Source organism: Conger conger, chromosome 10 (assembly GCF_963514075.1).
Source record: "Conger conger chromosome 10, fConCon1.1, whole genome shotgun sequence".
NCBI lineage: Eukaryota > Metazoa > Chordata > Actinopteri > Anguilliformes > Congridae > Conger > Conger conger.
In genome coordinates, this window is record NC_083769.1 from 20,797,755 (window position 1) to 20,811,986 (window position 14,232).

The 14,232-nt window shown below is 41.3% G+C and overlaps 1 protein-coding gene and 1 long non-coding RNA gene across 2 annotated transcripts; one reads left to right on the top strand and one right to left on the bottom strand.

Moving 5' to 3' along the window:
* The first annotated feature begins 643 nt into the window (after positions 1 to 643).
* cd63 (CD63 molecule) lies at positions 644 to 13,752 on the top strand. The gene is made up of 8 exons (XM_061256833.1): positions 644 to 794; positions 3,338 to 3,423; positions 10,365 to 10,553; positions 11,322 to 11,396; positions 11,834 to 11,932; positions 12,148 to 12,291; positions 12,873 to 12,956; positions 13,212 to 13,752. The coding sequence occupies exons 2-8, from the start codon at positions 3,358 to 3,360 to the stop codon at positions 13,275 to 13,277; spliced, it is 723 nt and encodes a 240-aa protein (XP_061112817.1). The 5' UTR covers positions 644 to 794; positions 3,338 to 3,357; the 3' UTR covers positions 13,278 to 13,752.
* LOC133138244 (uncharacterized) lies at positions 4,698 to 8,541 on the bottom strand. The gene is made up of 3 exons (XR_009709700.1): positions 8,387 to 8,541; positions 6,253 to 6,338; positions 4,698 to 5,616 (listed from the first exon to the last, which is right to left on the bottom strand). It is a non-coding gene; the product is annotated as an uncharacterized LOC133138244 (long non-coding RNA).
* Positions 13,753 to 14,232: the final 480 nt, after the last annotated feature.

Here is a 14,232-nt window from a genome sequence, read left to right on the forward strand (position 1 = left end):
TTTGTTTATAAGTAATCTGTGTAAGAAGTAGGATTGACAGTTAACGAGCTATAAACCAAATTGTATTGTAGCCTATAACAAAGAATACACTCATCCTAAAATAAAACGTTAATTTAGTTCGACACCCAAGTTAACGTGTTTTTTCGAGAAACTACGGACACACCTCTTCGAACAAGAAAACATTAGCCTAATGTTGAGCATTGCTGCAAAAACAGAAAAATACATCTATTAGAAAGTAGACCTATATTATATAAAATGCAGCTGCCTTTACCTGATACAAACATAATAATTTCGGATGGAATTCAGTAAGTGCCACATAGAAAGAAGTTTCAGGGTCCAAGAGGCAGATTTTAATGCAACATTTTAAACGATATTAGGTTGTAAGAGAATACCTTGTGATTTGCCTTTGGAGTGTTAATGTTATGCAAATGCTGTGATAGTATGGTAGAACAATGGTTAGACAAGTGGAGGTTTCTTCTCGCTGGAGATAGCCTACAATATGTCAAAACAATGTTTCAATTGATATCATAACAGAAATAATCCAGCTTCGAAAGTGTGAATTACAACCTGCAACGCAATTTTGGATCCGTTGAATTCTAAATAAAATTGCAAGGTGCTTCTCGGGGGTGGGCCGCTGAATAGGGGTGTTCCGCCAGCAGAGAAGAAGGATGTAGCGAAATGATGACGTAATTTCTCTGTCCATTGCTGTCGTATTCTCATCATTACCGTTTAATCCGCATCTTTGGGCAGAGCTCAAAGTCAAAGAAAAGATTTCCTGTAAATACTGACTGAAGGTAAGTTTTATTTTGCACATTTGGCTGTAATTTCAATTAGTTACTTGCCTTTGATTGTATCACTGGTCACAGCCTACAGTTACCTAGATCACCTGCTGAAATATAAGTTTTACTAAGTTAGCTAGCGAGTTAGCTAATTTAGCTAGACTAACTTTGCATATTATTCGGAAAAGGAAAATAAACTAACTTAGCCCTGTAATTGAAAGTTTATGCTTACTACTTACAGATGTTAGTAAGTTAACTGTTTACAATTTTACTAACGTTAAGTGTTAGCTACGTTTTTGATGTCGGTAGGTAGTTAAGATGGTCACAGATGCACATAATGAATATTAATGCTCTGTTTTGACTGACACTGCAGATTTGTATCCAACTTATCGTTAACTATCGACAGCAGTTGGCGAGTTAAGTTAGATATTTATGAGACTCCATTGTTAAGAAAATGTGGTTAGCTAACATTGTGTTAGCACATTAATTAACTACTGTTAGCCAATATCTATATTAACCAATTTCCCGAGATGCGGACAAAACAACATTCGCATGAACGTAAGCATGGCGACGGAGGAGGCTATAATCTCTCTTGTCTTCAGTGACATGACTCACGGAACTGAGTGGAAGATTAGCCAATTGGCTTTTAAAAAAGTATATCCATGTGCTTGTTAATAGCCAAACTTCCTCCCTGAGAGATAACAGTTATGCTGGTTAGCGGTTGTTCATGGCAAATATTTTATCCAATGTTTCATTTAGATCGTATAATTCTTACATATTTTAATCCTTAATTCATGTTGTTGTGACTATTAGAAAAATCCAAGAAAGACAATCAGGTCTAGCTGTCGTCTAGCTAAATGCAAGCGAACATTAACTGGATACATAATTCATTAATTAGTTTTATTTCCAAACCTCTTTCCAATTCCTGAAGTATAAAGAACTGTATTTGTTTTCTTGAGAAATGCTCATTTCTAATGAGAGATCATTACTTTCTCAATGCCATATATGTCATAAATACACTTAGTGAGCACTTTATTAGGTTTTTATTAGACTTCATTTTTAGACTTATTGGTCTTCTGCTGCTGTAGCCTATCCACTTAGAGGTTTGACGCGTTGTATGTTCAGAGATGCTCTTCCGCAACGACTGTTGTAATTAGTTATTTGTGTAACTGTCACCTTCCTGTCAGCTTGCAATAGGCTGACCCTTCTCCTCTGACCTCATTAACAACGTGTTTTTGTACAACTGCTGCTCGCTGGATGTTGTTTTTTTTTAAATTTTATTTCCGCATTATTCCCTCCAAACTGTAGAGACTGTTGTGTTTGAAAATCCCAGGAGATCAGCAGTTTCTGAGATACTCAAACCACCCTGTCTGGCATCAACAATCATTCCATGGTCAAAGTCACTTCGATCAGACTTCTTCCCCATTCTCATATTTGGTCTGAAGAACAACTGAACCTCTTGACCACATCTGCATGCTTTTATGCGTTTAGTTGCTGCCACATTGATTGACTTAATAGATATTCGCACTAACAAGCTGGTGTACAGGTCTACCTAATAAAGTGATCACTGAGTATATATACGATGGGCATCTATAGAATGAATATCCCACATTTTCTGTAATGTGCTGTTGTTTCCTTCTAGCAGTGTTTCCTGGTTCTGTTTGTGAGATATTGAAAAGATAACTGATTTCTATACCTGTTTTCGTATAGGTTAAGTCAATTAGGCTTGATTTGGCTATTAATTGTCAAGCTCTGTCGAATTCTCTCATGGCTTGACACTTGCTTGAATCTGATTCTCGATGCTCGATCCGGCTTATTGTTACAGTTGTGTTTACAGTATTGGGTGTATTTGGTTTGGCTACAGACATGGATGCGCCTGCTATTTACTATCCTGACACGTCATATGATCATATCATAATGTGACATTAATTCTCATGTGGAAATTATATTCCATTTTGCATTTTAGCAAAATCTGAATGTTGTAAAAGCAGAATTCGAATTCGAATTGAAATATTGTTCAAGAAATATTGTTTATTTTGGAAACAAACCCATGCATGCATTTATTTGGTACTGTCGGTCACTTTAACACCTTAGTTTCCATACCCTGTGGGATAGTATTGACTGTGGTCAAGTGGAAATTATGCAACCTGGCTTATGAAGACGGTCAAGCCAAACTATGAGTTTCATGGACAATTCTTTAGTCCAGCATGGCACTTACAGCTGTTTTTGGAGTGCAGTGCAGTAAGAGAAAATGAACCACTAGTTTCTGGCGAAGAATCCATGTCGGGTAGAGAACACAAGCTATGTGTAGTATTTTTAGGGTTCAAATATTTTCAGAATGAATTGTAGTAGCTGCTCCACAAAAAGAAAGGATAGGACTGGGCTGTGGAGCTAAAGACCAGGGACAACAGCCAAGTGAGCTGATCACACTTCCCCAGAGGTGACTTCACATTCTGCTAGCGAACAATAATATGCTAATGTAAATGCTAAATGAGTTCTGCATTGTGACAAGATTTTGATTGATATTGATTGTTTGTTTTTTTTGTGGGCTAACACAGGCACTTCATCGCTAAACACCATGGCTGTAGCAGGAGGCTTGAAGTGTGTGAAGTTCCTCTTGTTCTTCTTCAACTTCCTGTTTTGGGTGAGTATCAGCGGATATCCTGCAGAGCAGCTGTTTACACAAGTATGTAGAAAATAGTTTAATTGTGACTGTTTTATGCTGAATAAATCATATCACCTTTATACACCAGCCACAGGCACTAGGCTGACATTCACCTTGTCGAAAAGGGACATATTAAGTTGTGGGAACTCTCCATTATCACTTGATAGATCTTGCACAGACAACTTTCACAATTCTGTCAGTCTCACCATAAATTCCATTTCAATTCAGTCAATTCGGGAAATTATTTGAAATTCAATAGCCATAATGAGTCTATGAGGAGTTTTAAATTTATTCATCCAAACAAAATTGACCCCAGCCCATTTACTGTCTAGTCTGTTTATTAGAACTGTTGGGTTGAAAAGGAAAAAAAACCCTCCACTTTAATAAAGAGGCAATCCAGTCAGGAAAACACTTTGCACTTGATCCAGTTATAAGGGTCTTTATCTCTGCAGAAAGAGCACGCGTGCTGACTAAGTCAATACCATACACAAAAAATCTTTGTGTGTGTGTCTGTACCAAGGACAAATGGCTCGTGCTAGAAAAAAAAAGAAGAAAAAAGACTTTGTTTCCCCCGTCCGGCAGCATACTACTTTTGCTTTTTGCTTAAGGCTGTAGGAGTTGAAGATTTCGGTGATATATTGGTGTCTGATGGTTACTCAGCCCTATAAGATACAGAAATGTTGAATAGGACTGAATACATTATTTTATATGACCTGCAGGTTAACATTTAATAATAATGTTATGAATAAAAACATGTTAACCCTTTCATTGTCATTAATACAAATACAAATGTGGCTGACTTTGTGGTGATACAGTTCTGTATCCATTCTGGTGTACAGAACGTTGTATACCATCATTACATTACATTACTGACATCCAGAGTGACTTGCAACGAAAAGACAAGTGCATAAATCGGGGTTAAGAGCAACAGTAACCCCCAGAGATGGGAAGTAAAGACTCAGAAAGCACAAATGTGAATACCTAGGATCAACTGTAAGCTAGATAAGCCTGTTAAACCATCAGTGGAAGATCCCTTTGGAGAGCAAGGCACTAGTACTAGTGATAGTGATTCATTTAATGAGAACGTACCAATTTGGAAAGAATTGGTATTTTTAACAATTAAAGACACCTCCCTGCTGCAAACTGGAGCTCAGTTAGCATGGAAAAACAGAGAAAGGACAGATTCCTGGGGTACGGCCATAAAAGATAGTCACTTCAAGTTGTCGTGTTTATTGAATGTAAGAAATGTTGATTCATCTGCAAGAAAAGTGAGGTTATCTTTGTGACATCAATTGCTAACCAGAGTATCTTTGGAAAGTAAAAAAACAGAAGCGAGGTCGCCCATCTTTGGCAATAAGAAGTTTCACAGTCTCTGTCAGCACAGCTTCCCGATGAAAAGCATCATGTTTTTTGTTTAGCAAGTCATATATGGTCATGATTAATTCATGGATGGCTTTAGTAACTGCTTTGTTCACCCACACATGCTGCTCTCACAGCTGCTGACAGGAAGAGAGAGGAGGTGAAATGTGTCACCAGACAATGTTTATTTCTAATTCCAACTTCCAAGCCCGAGCAGAATGCTGATAAAAGTTTGTAGTACATGGACTGCATTTATATAGTGCTTTTATCCAAAGCGATTTGCAATTGATGGCTCTCATTCACACGCACACACACACACACACACACACACGCAGGGAGATCTCAGTTGGCAACCTTCCGACTGACAGATGACAGCTCCTGAACTAATGTTGCCCCGAGCATGGACCAAATGAATTCTTAGACTGCTTGCATATTAACAACGGCCCAACAGATCAAAAACACTCCTGGATGCAGGTGTAGATGTTTCAAAGTCTACCATATGTAGAACACTACACCAGCAGGACTACAGAGGGTACACTACAAGATTCAAACCACTGATAAGCCCGAAGAACAGAAAGGCCAGATTACATTTTGCCAAAAAAAAGAGTTCAAGAGTTCTGGAACAAAGTCTTGTGGACAGATTGGACAAAGATTACCAGAGTGATGTAAAGAGGAAGGTTTTTAGGCAAAAAGGAAATGCCCATGATCCAAAGCATACCACCTCATTCCTGACACACGGTGGAGGGGGTGTTATGGCTTGGGCCTGTATGGCTGCCAGCGGAACGGCCTCTCTTGTCATCATCGATGATGTGCCTGAAGACAGAAGTAAAACAATGAACTCCTAAAGTCTACAGAAATATTTGATCTTCTCAGATGAAACCAAATACCTCTCAACTTATTGCATGGCACTCATCATGCAACAGGACCTGAAATACTGCAGCCAAAACGTGGAAAATCCTTGACTGGCCGAGTCAATCACCGGATCTGAATCCAATTGAACATGTATTTTACATGCTGAAGAGGAGACTGAAGCAAGGAACTGAAGATTTCTGCAGTACAGGCCTGGCAGAGCATCACCATAGAAGATACCCAGCGTCTGGTAATGTCTGGTAACTTCAAGCTGTCTTCGCATGCAAAGGATATGCAACCAAATATTTAAAATAATAATTTCTAAACGGTTCATCCGATAAGGATGAAATTCCCTCAGATTAAAGCTGACAGTCTGCACTCCAAACCCATTGTCAAACTCAAAGTGCTAGAGTACAGAACCCAAATCACCAAAAAATTTGTCACTGTCCAATGAATTATGGTGCTCACAGTATATCTGTCTGTGTAAAAGGATATGTTAGAAAACTGTACTCTTTCTCATTGTTTGCCTAAATCCTCACACTGCCGACAAACCACAGCTCAGACTACTGGATCTGCGGACCATAATGCTCTTGCCCCCACCTCCTGTCTGCTTTCTGTGGTTACGTTTCACACTCCATTTCCTCCGTCTTGTTTTCAGCACGTAGTCTGTTTTGCGTCGGTATCAGCTGCAACACAAGCAGCAATCGCAGAGAGAACTCAGTTGAAACGGCAGTGTTCAACTTCAGCAAGTGTCCTGACGAGTACTGCTTTCTAACAACACCGTTTCCATTCATTTTACCTTTGACCTTTGGGTGAAATTGAAGGCAAATGAAGGTTTAACTCACAAGAGTGTGTAGGCCTTTCAGGTTTGCTAGGCCAGATGTGGCTATGCTTGAACATGGGTGTGGTCTGTGCACCTCACACAGCTGTCAAGCTAGCCAGTCAGTTTGTTTTTGTTCACCTTGATTGCTGCATTATGTTTCCATGCCGGAAGTCTTTTTGCTGGGAATCATGTGTAGTCCTGTGGGCTGCTGAGGTAGGGTGACCAGATGTCCTGGAGGACCATGTACATAATTCAGTGACAATCTACAATAATTGTAGTGCAGTCTGAAAAATCATTAAAATGTGGTGCAACTGAAATATTGATTAAGTTGATTAAGTTAATTGATAAAGATTTTCTTCTCAGAATAAGTCAGGACATTCTGAATATGGGGCTGTCCTGGGAAAAATGGGATATCTAGCCACCCACGATGAGGGATACCTGCTCTGGTCAGTGGCATCAGATGCTGTATGACACTGTGATATCAGATGCTGTAGTACACTGTCAGGTCAGATGCTGTATTATACTGTGAGATCAGATTATGTAGTACACTGTGAGATCAGATGCTGTGGTACACTGATCTTTGGGATGAAAAGCTCTTCTTTGGTTGGATAGGATTGTATCCGGTAATGTGAGGAAACATGTCCACCTGAAGCAGCTGTGGTCTATTTAAAAAGGGTGTTTATTTGAGTTAATATATTATCATGCATTTATGGATTGTCAGGCTATATCTTGGTAAGCTTTTGTTTCTCATTCTGTTTTATAAGCCCATTTGGGCTGGGCATTTTTATGGATGGATGACAAACACTGGCTGGCTGCACTGCTTTGCTGGTGGACTACAGAAAAGAATAAAGAAACGGGGTCTTTTAAATGCGGAACTGTACTTGAATAGCAATTGCGTCATGTCAAACTCATTTACAGTGCATGTAAGCTTAGTCATTTCATGGCTTGCGGTAACTTGCCTACCAGACTTGTGCAATTTATGCAATGTGTTGAATCCGCAAGGCCGCACCAGGGTCTGTTCTTCAGCTTATTGCCTCCACACCCATGCTGAGCAGTGAAGCTGATCTGAGGTCAATTTGGCAACCATTACTGACTTCACAACAATCAGGCAGAAATGAACAAAATATGAAACTTAATAATGATGTGAGCTGAGACCTAAGGTCTGTTGCAGATAACTCTTTGTTCCTGAAATGAGACTCTTGTGAAGTGGACTGCTTGTGGAACTCAATGTGACCTTCAGAGGCCCTGAAGGACCAATAATGATAACACCATCTACTTCGAAACTTGTCATACACAGCATACAAATGCTCCCGTACAGACCTGTAACCCAGGTTTGCAGTCATAGTGTTGGGAACTTGGAGCCCAAAGTGTGTGCTGCTTATTTAATGCAGTTTCATTTCACCCGTGTGGATCACATGATTGGTGCTCAATTTCAAAACTAAGAACAGAAAGCAGGATGCCGTCGTCTACTTTTTCCGCTACATTAACTTCTCTACATGTGGTGTGAACGCTTGAGAAACCACAGGTGTTGCAGTTAAAACTTTTCCTCTTGTGTTGTAGTGCAGGGCTGAAATAAAAACCTGCACCCACAGCGGCCCTTTTTAAGATTGGTTACCCCTGCTCTACCTGCTCTAGTGTTGTTTAGTGCAGTGGTTCCCAGCCCTGTTCCTGGAAAAAACTTGAATTTGGCACACCCTATTCTGCTAATTTGCAGCTTAATGAGAACTCTAGCTGTTGAATGAGGTGTGTTTTGTTAGGGTTGGAGTGAAAACCTACACATAACTTTTTGTATGCAAGTGCTATATAAATACAGATGTATTATTATTTTTATAGTGTATTCAGAAGCCTGAAAGTAGCTCAATGTCTATGTATTTTTGGTCTATTAAAACTTGCTTCCATACCCCTTCCTACCTGCAGAGTCACAGTAGCAGAACTAGGGTGTGCCGCCTTTAGTATGGGCTTGGTGGCCATGCTGTTGTTGGAGTTGGGAAAAGTGGTCACCGCCCACAGCCAAGTTCTCTTCCTCTTCGCCTCTCTCTCTCCTTTTCTCTGCCTGTACAGTTGAAGTGTCTACTCACTGCTGTGTAATTCTAACCCCCTGCAAATATTTATACTGGTGTAACCACTAAGGAAAAAGGGCGTGGTAGGGGCAGTTGGCCAGCACCACGTGTATTTCTGTATTAGTGGGGGTGGTGAGTGCATATGGTCTTCCTGATAAAAGATGGTGCAATCTACTTTTTGTCTTAAGGCTTTTATGCCTCCGTGTTTTTATGTGAATGCGATATCTCAGGAACCCCTGCATCTAGTCTTGTTCTAGGCTTTTGATTGCCAGTGGAGTCTATTATTGGCGTTTGTTAAGTTGAGGACCAGTGTTGTGCGAATGAAAGTCAAGGAAGACACTTTGAGGCTGAGAAATTACAAAAACAGAGACATGGGAAACTGTAGAGGCCAAAATCAACTCTTTGGAACATCATAAAGAAATAGAGTACTAGTGAGCTCAGTAATTGCAAGGAAGACCTCTAGAGTTGATGACCAAAGAATTCTCACTATAATGTAGGAAAACACCCAAACACCTGTCTGACCGATCAGATGCAGAAGTGTCAGTGACTATGGTCCGCAGAAAACTTCATAAACAGAACCACATGAACTTCGTATGAGAGATTTAAGAGAATTTTGTGCATTCGCCATTGTACATGTTTCAGTTCTCTTGCAGTGTTTTTATTAGCTCCTGGTGACTGTAGTACTGGATTTGATGATGTGTAAATGTTAAAAAAGTGATTTCCATAAATTCACCGCTCAAAGCCAAAGGTGAGGACAGGATCCTGCATTGTGGATTCAGAGGTCAAACAGATTTTGACCCATATTTCTAGAACCTAAAAAGAATTCTATGACTCATCAAAAATGTGTACATAAATGTGTTTACATGCCTGTATACGCTGAGTCATTAAGCCCCGTGGCTGTGTACAGAGGTGTTCCCACACAAGTTCTTTCTGCTTCAGCGGTACCAGTTGAGTTCCTGTTTGCACTGAGGTGGAGAACTATTTGAACGCCATTTGCAAATAGGTACTTGGTAAGGACAGAGACAGGTTGCCAGGTGTTTCCAGTATAAGGATAAGATGCGGTTAATGTGGTACCCTCCTACCCCGCCCTCCTTCCCACTGCTACACACAAATTCAAAACAAAGACAACAGGAAATTGCTGGTGCTATGCTGCAGATTGACTGGAGTTTTTTTTGTGTCGTGTCAAGAATTAGGCAGTGACGTTACATACAGCTGGAATGCTGTTGGAGGTTATTACTACATTTGTATGTTATTTGCATCACAGAATAAGATTCCCACAAGATGGGACACGATAGAATGCCAAAATCAGTTGTAGCCCAATTATAGTTTTAACGGCATTTCTAACAAAGCAGGTCTATAGCAGGCTGAAAGCAACAGCCATACAGGAGAAAGTCAGCACCAAGCTAAGCAAAGTCAGTGCCACTGCTTAACTTTGGTGCAATAGAGGTGAGTAAATAAATACACAAGCTAGGCCAAGTAAAGATGAGAAGGACAACAAAGCAACAAGATCCACAATGAATATCCTACAATCAGAACTCAAGTGACTGGTGACTCCTGCAAGCTCACAAGGACACATGAGTGTCTGGGAAGAATTGGCGAGATGCAAGTTCAAAATGCGAGCAATGGTACTTACAGCACAGAGTTTCGGAGCTCTGAAGCATTCGGCTCAGACTTGGTGCTTTCGTACTCCGTTATAGCCCAAAACGGTGATGTAAAGATGGACCCCAACAGTGTACAAAAGCACACAGTGTGTATAACATTAGCAATGCCACACTGGTGGACCAGCAGAGGCCCATCTCCTCATGTGTTTCCCTCTCTCCCCCTCCCAGCTGTGTGGCATCACTCTGATAGTGGTGGGCGTCCTGGTGCAGGTTGCTCTGCACAACACGGCAGTGATGAAGAACGCCTCGAGCTCTGTCGCGCCCCTGGTTGTGATCGGGGTGGGGGTCGTCATCTTCTTCGTCTCCTTCTTCGGGTGCTGTGGGGCCTGGAAAGAGAGCTACTGCATGGTCACCACGGTAACGGCTATCTGTCACACACACACACACACACATTATATGTCTTACACACTTTCTCATATGATCAAGAGCCTCAGTCAAAAATGGTCATTTTAGGGTCTGCTGGTTGGCTCATTGCATTGAGGCACTGTTGAGAGTTTCTAGCTCCCTGGTCTGTTACAATACCTGTTCAGGAACTTTTCCATGGGCCCCACTGTCTGCTCTCGATTAAGGTGTTGTCCTGGTGAGGATGGGTTCCAATATCCGGTACCGAATCCGGACCTTGCCAGTGCAGGCTGTGGCCCCGTAGGGCCACATGTAAGGAGGGAGGGAACCAGTCAGCTGGATTACTCTCCAGCGAGCCCCTCTGGTCACAGGGGTGCCCACAGAGTGCCTGCACAAGCTGTAGTGAAGTGCTTTCTTCTACTCGTGGACTGTGAAGTGAATAGCTCAATACAGTTTGGGTACTGCAAACCGGGAGAAGAAAAGCATAAAATGACGAACGCTTTTCAGCACTGTCAATCAACAAGCTGCGAAATGAACACACCTGTGTAGCTACAGCATTAGCATGTTAGCAGCATTTCCTCCGTGTCAGGGTAATGGGAGAGATGCGATTGTACAGGGTATAGCAGACCCTATTATCTGTACGATCGTTCCGTGAACACGTCCCAGATTTTGCTTTGAACACTCACATTTTGTCGAAGTTGGGGTGTTTGTGAAAGTGTAGGAAAGTTGCCATTACCTGGGACCTTTGTGTTTATTTTCTTTCTGTTTTTTCACTCCATTAAGTTCGCCATCCTGGTCTCCATCATCATCATCATCGAGATTGCCGCTGCTATAGGCGGTTACATCTTCTGGGGCAAGGTGAGCATCGTGGATCATCCAATGCCTGGGGCTCTGGGTGGCTTGTACAGAGCTGCGTTCAAGATGGCTAATGTTGTGTGACGTGTGTGATCGTATTCAAATTTTTTCCTAACAAAAATGTTAAAGAATATAATATAATAATAATATTCCTTTAAAATGGTTCAACAGTAACTGTTTGCTACAAACATATTTGGCGGTGAATGTCTGCCGTCTTGAACACGTCTGGTGAGGCACTGTTTACCTGCACAGACGCCCAGGTAAAGAGGATTTCGATCTGTACAATCGTTCCTGTCTCATTGGATGAGCCATTGACCATGGCAAACAAATGCCATCTGGTGTTTAGAACCGGGAGAAAAAGAGGAAAAAAAGCCCAAGAATTAGCCATTTGTTTTTAATACATTGTCCTTTGCTTGGCGGTATTTTACCTACCCCTCCAGCTGAGCGGCATTGTTAACGACGAGCTCAAAGACATGATCTCCAAATACAAGAATGGCACTCGCGACTTCAGGAAGAGCATAGACAACCTGCAGAAGTGCGTGAGTACCCAACCCGGATGTGTGCACCTGTGGTGTAAGCCAGCCGACGCAGTGCGAGCGCTTTTTTGGAGCGCACTCCCGTGACCCCCATCTCGTGCTGCCCATCTCCTGCGCCGTTGTTTGACTTGCTGAAGCCACACCCTGCATCCTGTTACTCGACTGCCCCCCCTCTGGCCGAGGTCCAATGGGATTTGTCTCTCTGTTTCTTTCTGCAGCTGAATTGCTGTGGGATGAACTCGACGGCGGACTGGAAATACTTAAGAAAAGACAAGACTTCTGTGCCCGACTCCTGCTGCAAGAACATTACCCAAGGCTGTGGGAATGGAAACATGCACAACGACGTGGTAGTGTACCAAAAGGTGAGGTGGACAGACATTACATTACATTACATTCAGCAGACGCTTTTATCCAGAACGACGTACAACGAAGTGCAAATCAAACACAAGTATAAGTGCGAAGAGGACCTGAGAGGACAGTACAGTTCTGAGTCCTAGTGTAAACATACAGATAATCAGAACCCTTGAAGAGTACAATCAACTTCCAAATTAGCATACCGCAGTTGGCAGCTAGAATACCCTAGAGTACAACAATACAACAGCCAATAAAAAACAACAATATCTATACATAAGTGCCATTACAGGCACATTAAGGCTAATCATGGTGGTGAGTTAGGGAGGGAAAGGTGTAGCCTGAAGAGATGAGTCTTCAGTCTGCACTTGTAGGAGGTCAGAGACTCTGCTGTTCTGACATCCACCGGGAGGTCATTCCACCACCGTGGGACCAGAACAGACAGCATTATTTCAAAATTTTTCAGCCACTTTTGAGTGCCTATTCCACCATACTGTGCAGGCTAAAATACAATGGACTTTTGATCTTTTTGTACATCTGCCCAACAAGTTCTGTGTAACCGTAAGTATTTTTCATGTTGATTATGATTCAGGGTTGCCGGATTGCCTTGGAAGCCTTCTTGAGGAAGAACGTGCTGTGGGTGGTAATTGCAGCTCTTGTGATTGCTTTCTTGCAGGTAGGTGCTCAAACCTCTCGAAAACACACACACGCATGCACACACGCACACACACTCACACAGGTATGCATCTGTGTGAGGACCAGACAGGACGCTGCAGCGATGGCTGTCACACACACTCTCACACACACTCTCACACACACACACACACACACACACACACACACACACACACACTCTCTCACACACACACACACACACACACGTATCTGTGTGAGGACCAGACAGGATGCTGCAGTGATAACTGTCTTTCAGATCATGGGAGTGGTGTTTGCCTGTCTGCTCATGAAGGGGATTCGCAGTGGCTATGAGGTCATGTGAGGTCATGTGAAGGTGGTCTGATGATGTCACAGGAAATCTGAAGAAAATTGCTCTATTCTTCTAGTAAAATTTTGCTTGGGTAATTTTAACAGCAGCTCTTTAGCACATTTTCATTTTAAATTGTCTGACATTTCTGTTGTAATGTTGTAAAAGATTGACACCTTTAGCTTTATATAGTCGATGTTATAAAATAATTTAATTTGTGACCAGTGAGCAAACAAACATTTTAGTCAGGTAAAATATCTGCCTTTTGGTTTCCTTTTTTTTTTTTCATTAAAAGAGAAATTTGTTTTGCATTTATAGCCAGAATGTTAATATTTTCTTCTGTAATTAAATGAATCTCAGCTTCTTTTTAAAATCATAATTGTGGTACTTTCGAATCGGTACTTTTCTCATCAAATCTGTACAGAACTCTTGATTTTTTTAGTTTATTTGTTTTAATGAATTAAATTAAATATTTTAACTTGGTACCTCTCCCAATGCTTTGAGTATTTTTTTCTTCAATATGCTGTAATAATACTGGAGGTCTGCCAATGTTCACTGCGAAACAAGAACCAAATTATCTGTTAAACAAATCAATTTTTGCATACTCACATTTTAATTTATACTGGTTTACCCAACCTTTCTGGTATTTGCCTCCCCTCTAAACCCATTGAAGTCGGTTACACTGGAGTCTATACTGTTAGCGTGTGTTGTGTGTGTGTGGCATTAATGCCACCTAGTGTTGAATTTGCAGCCTCTTACTAGACTAGATCTTGTCACCAGAGCCCAGTATTTCAAAATCTAAATCAAGGCTTGCATTTTGAAATCCATTTTTTGCCATAATCTAGTAGTTTTTGTCTCGGTTTATCAAATAATTTTCAGATGGGATTGTTCAGATACAGACATACCAGACCAGGATTACAGACTCCTTTCATTCAAACAAACGTATATCAGTAAACATGGAAAAAGTGGA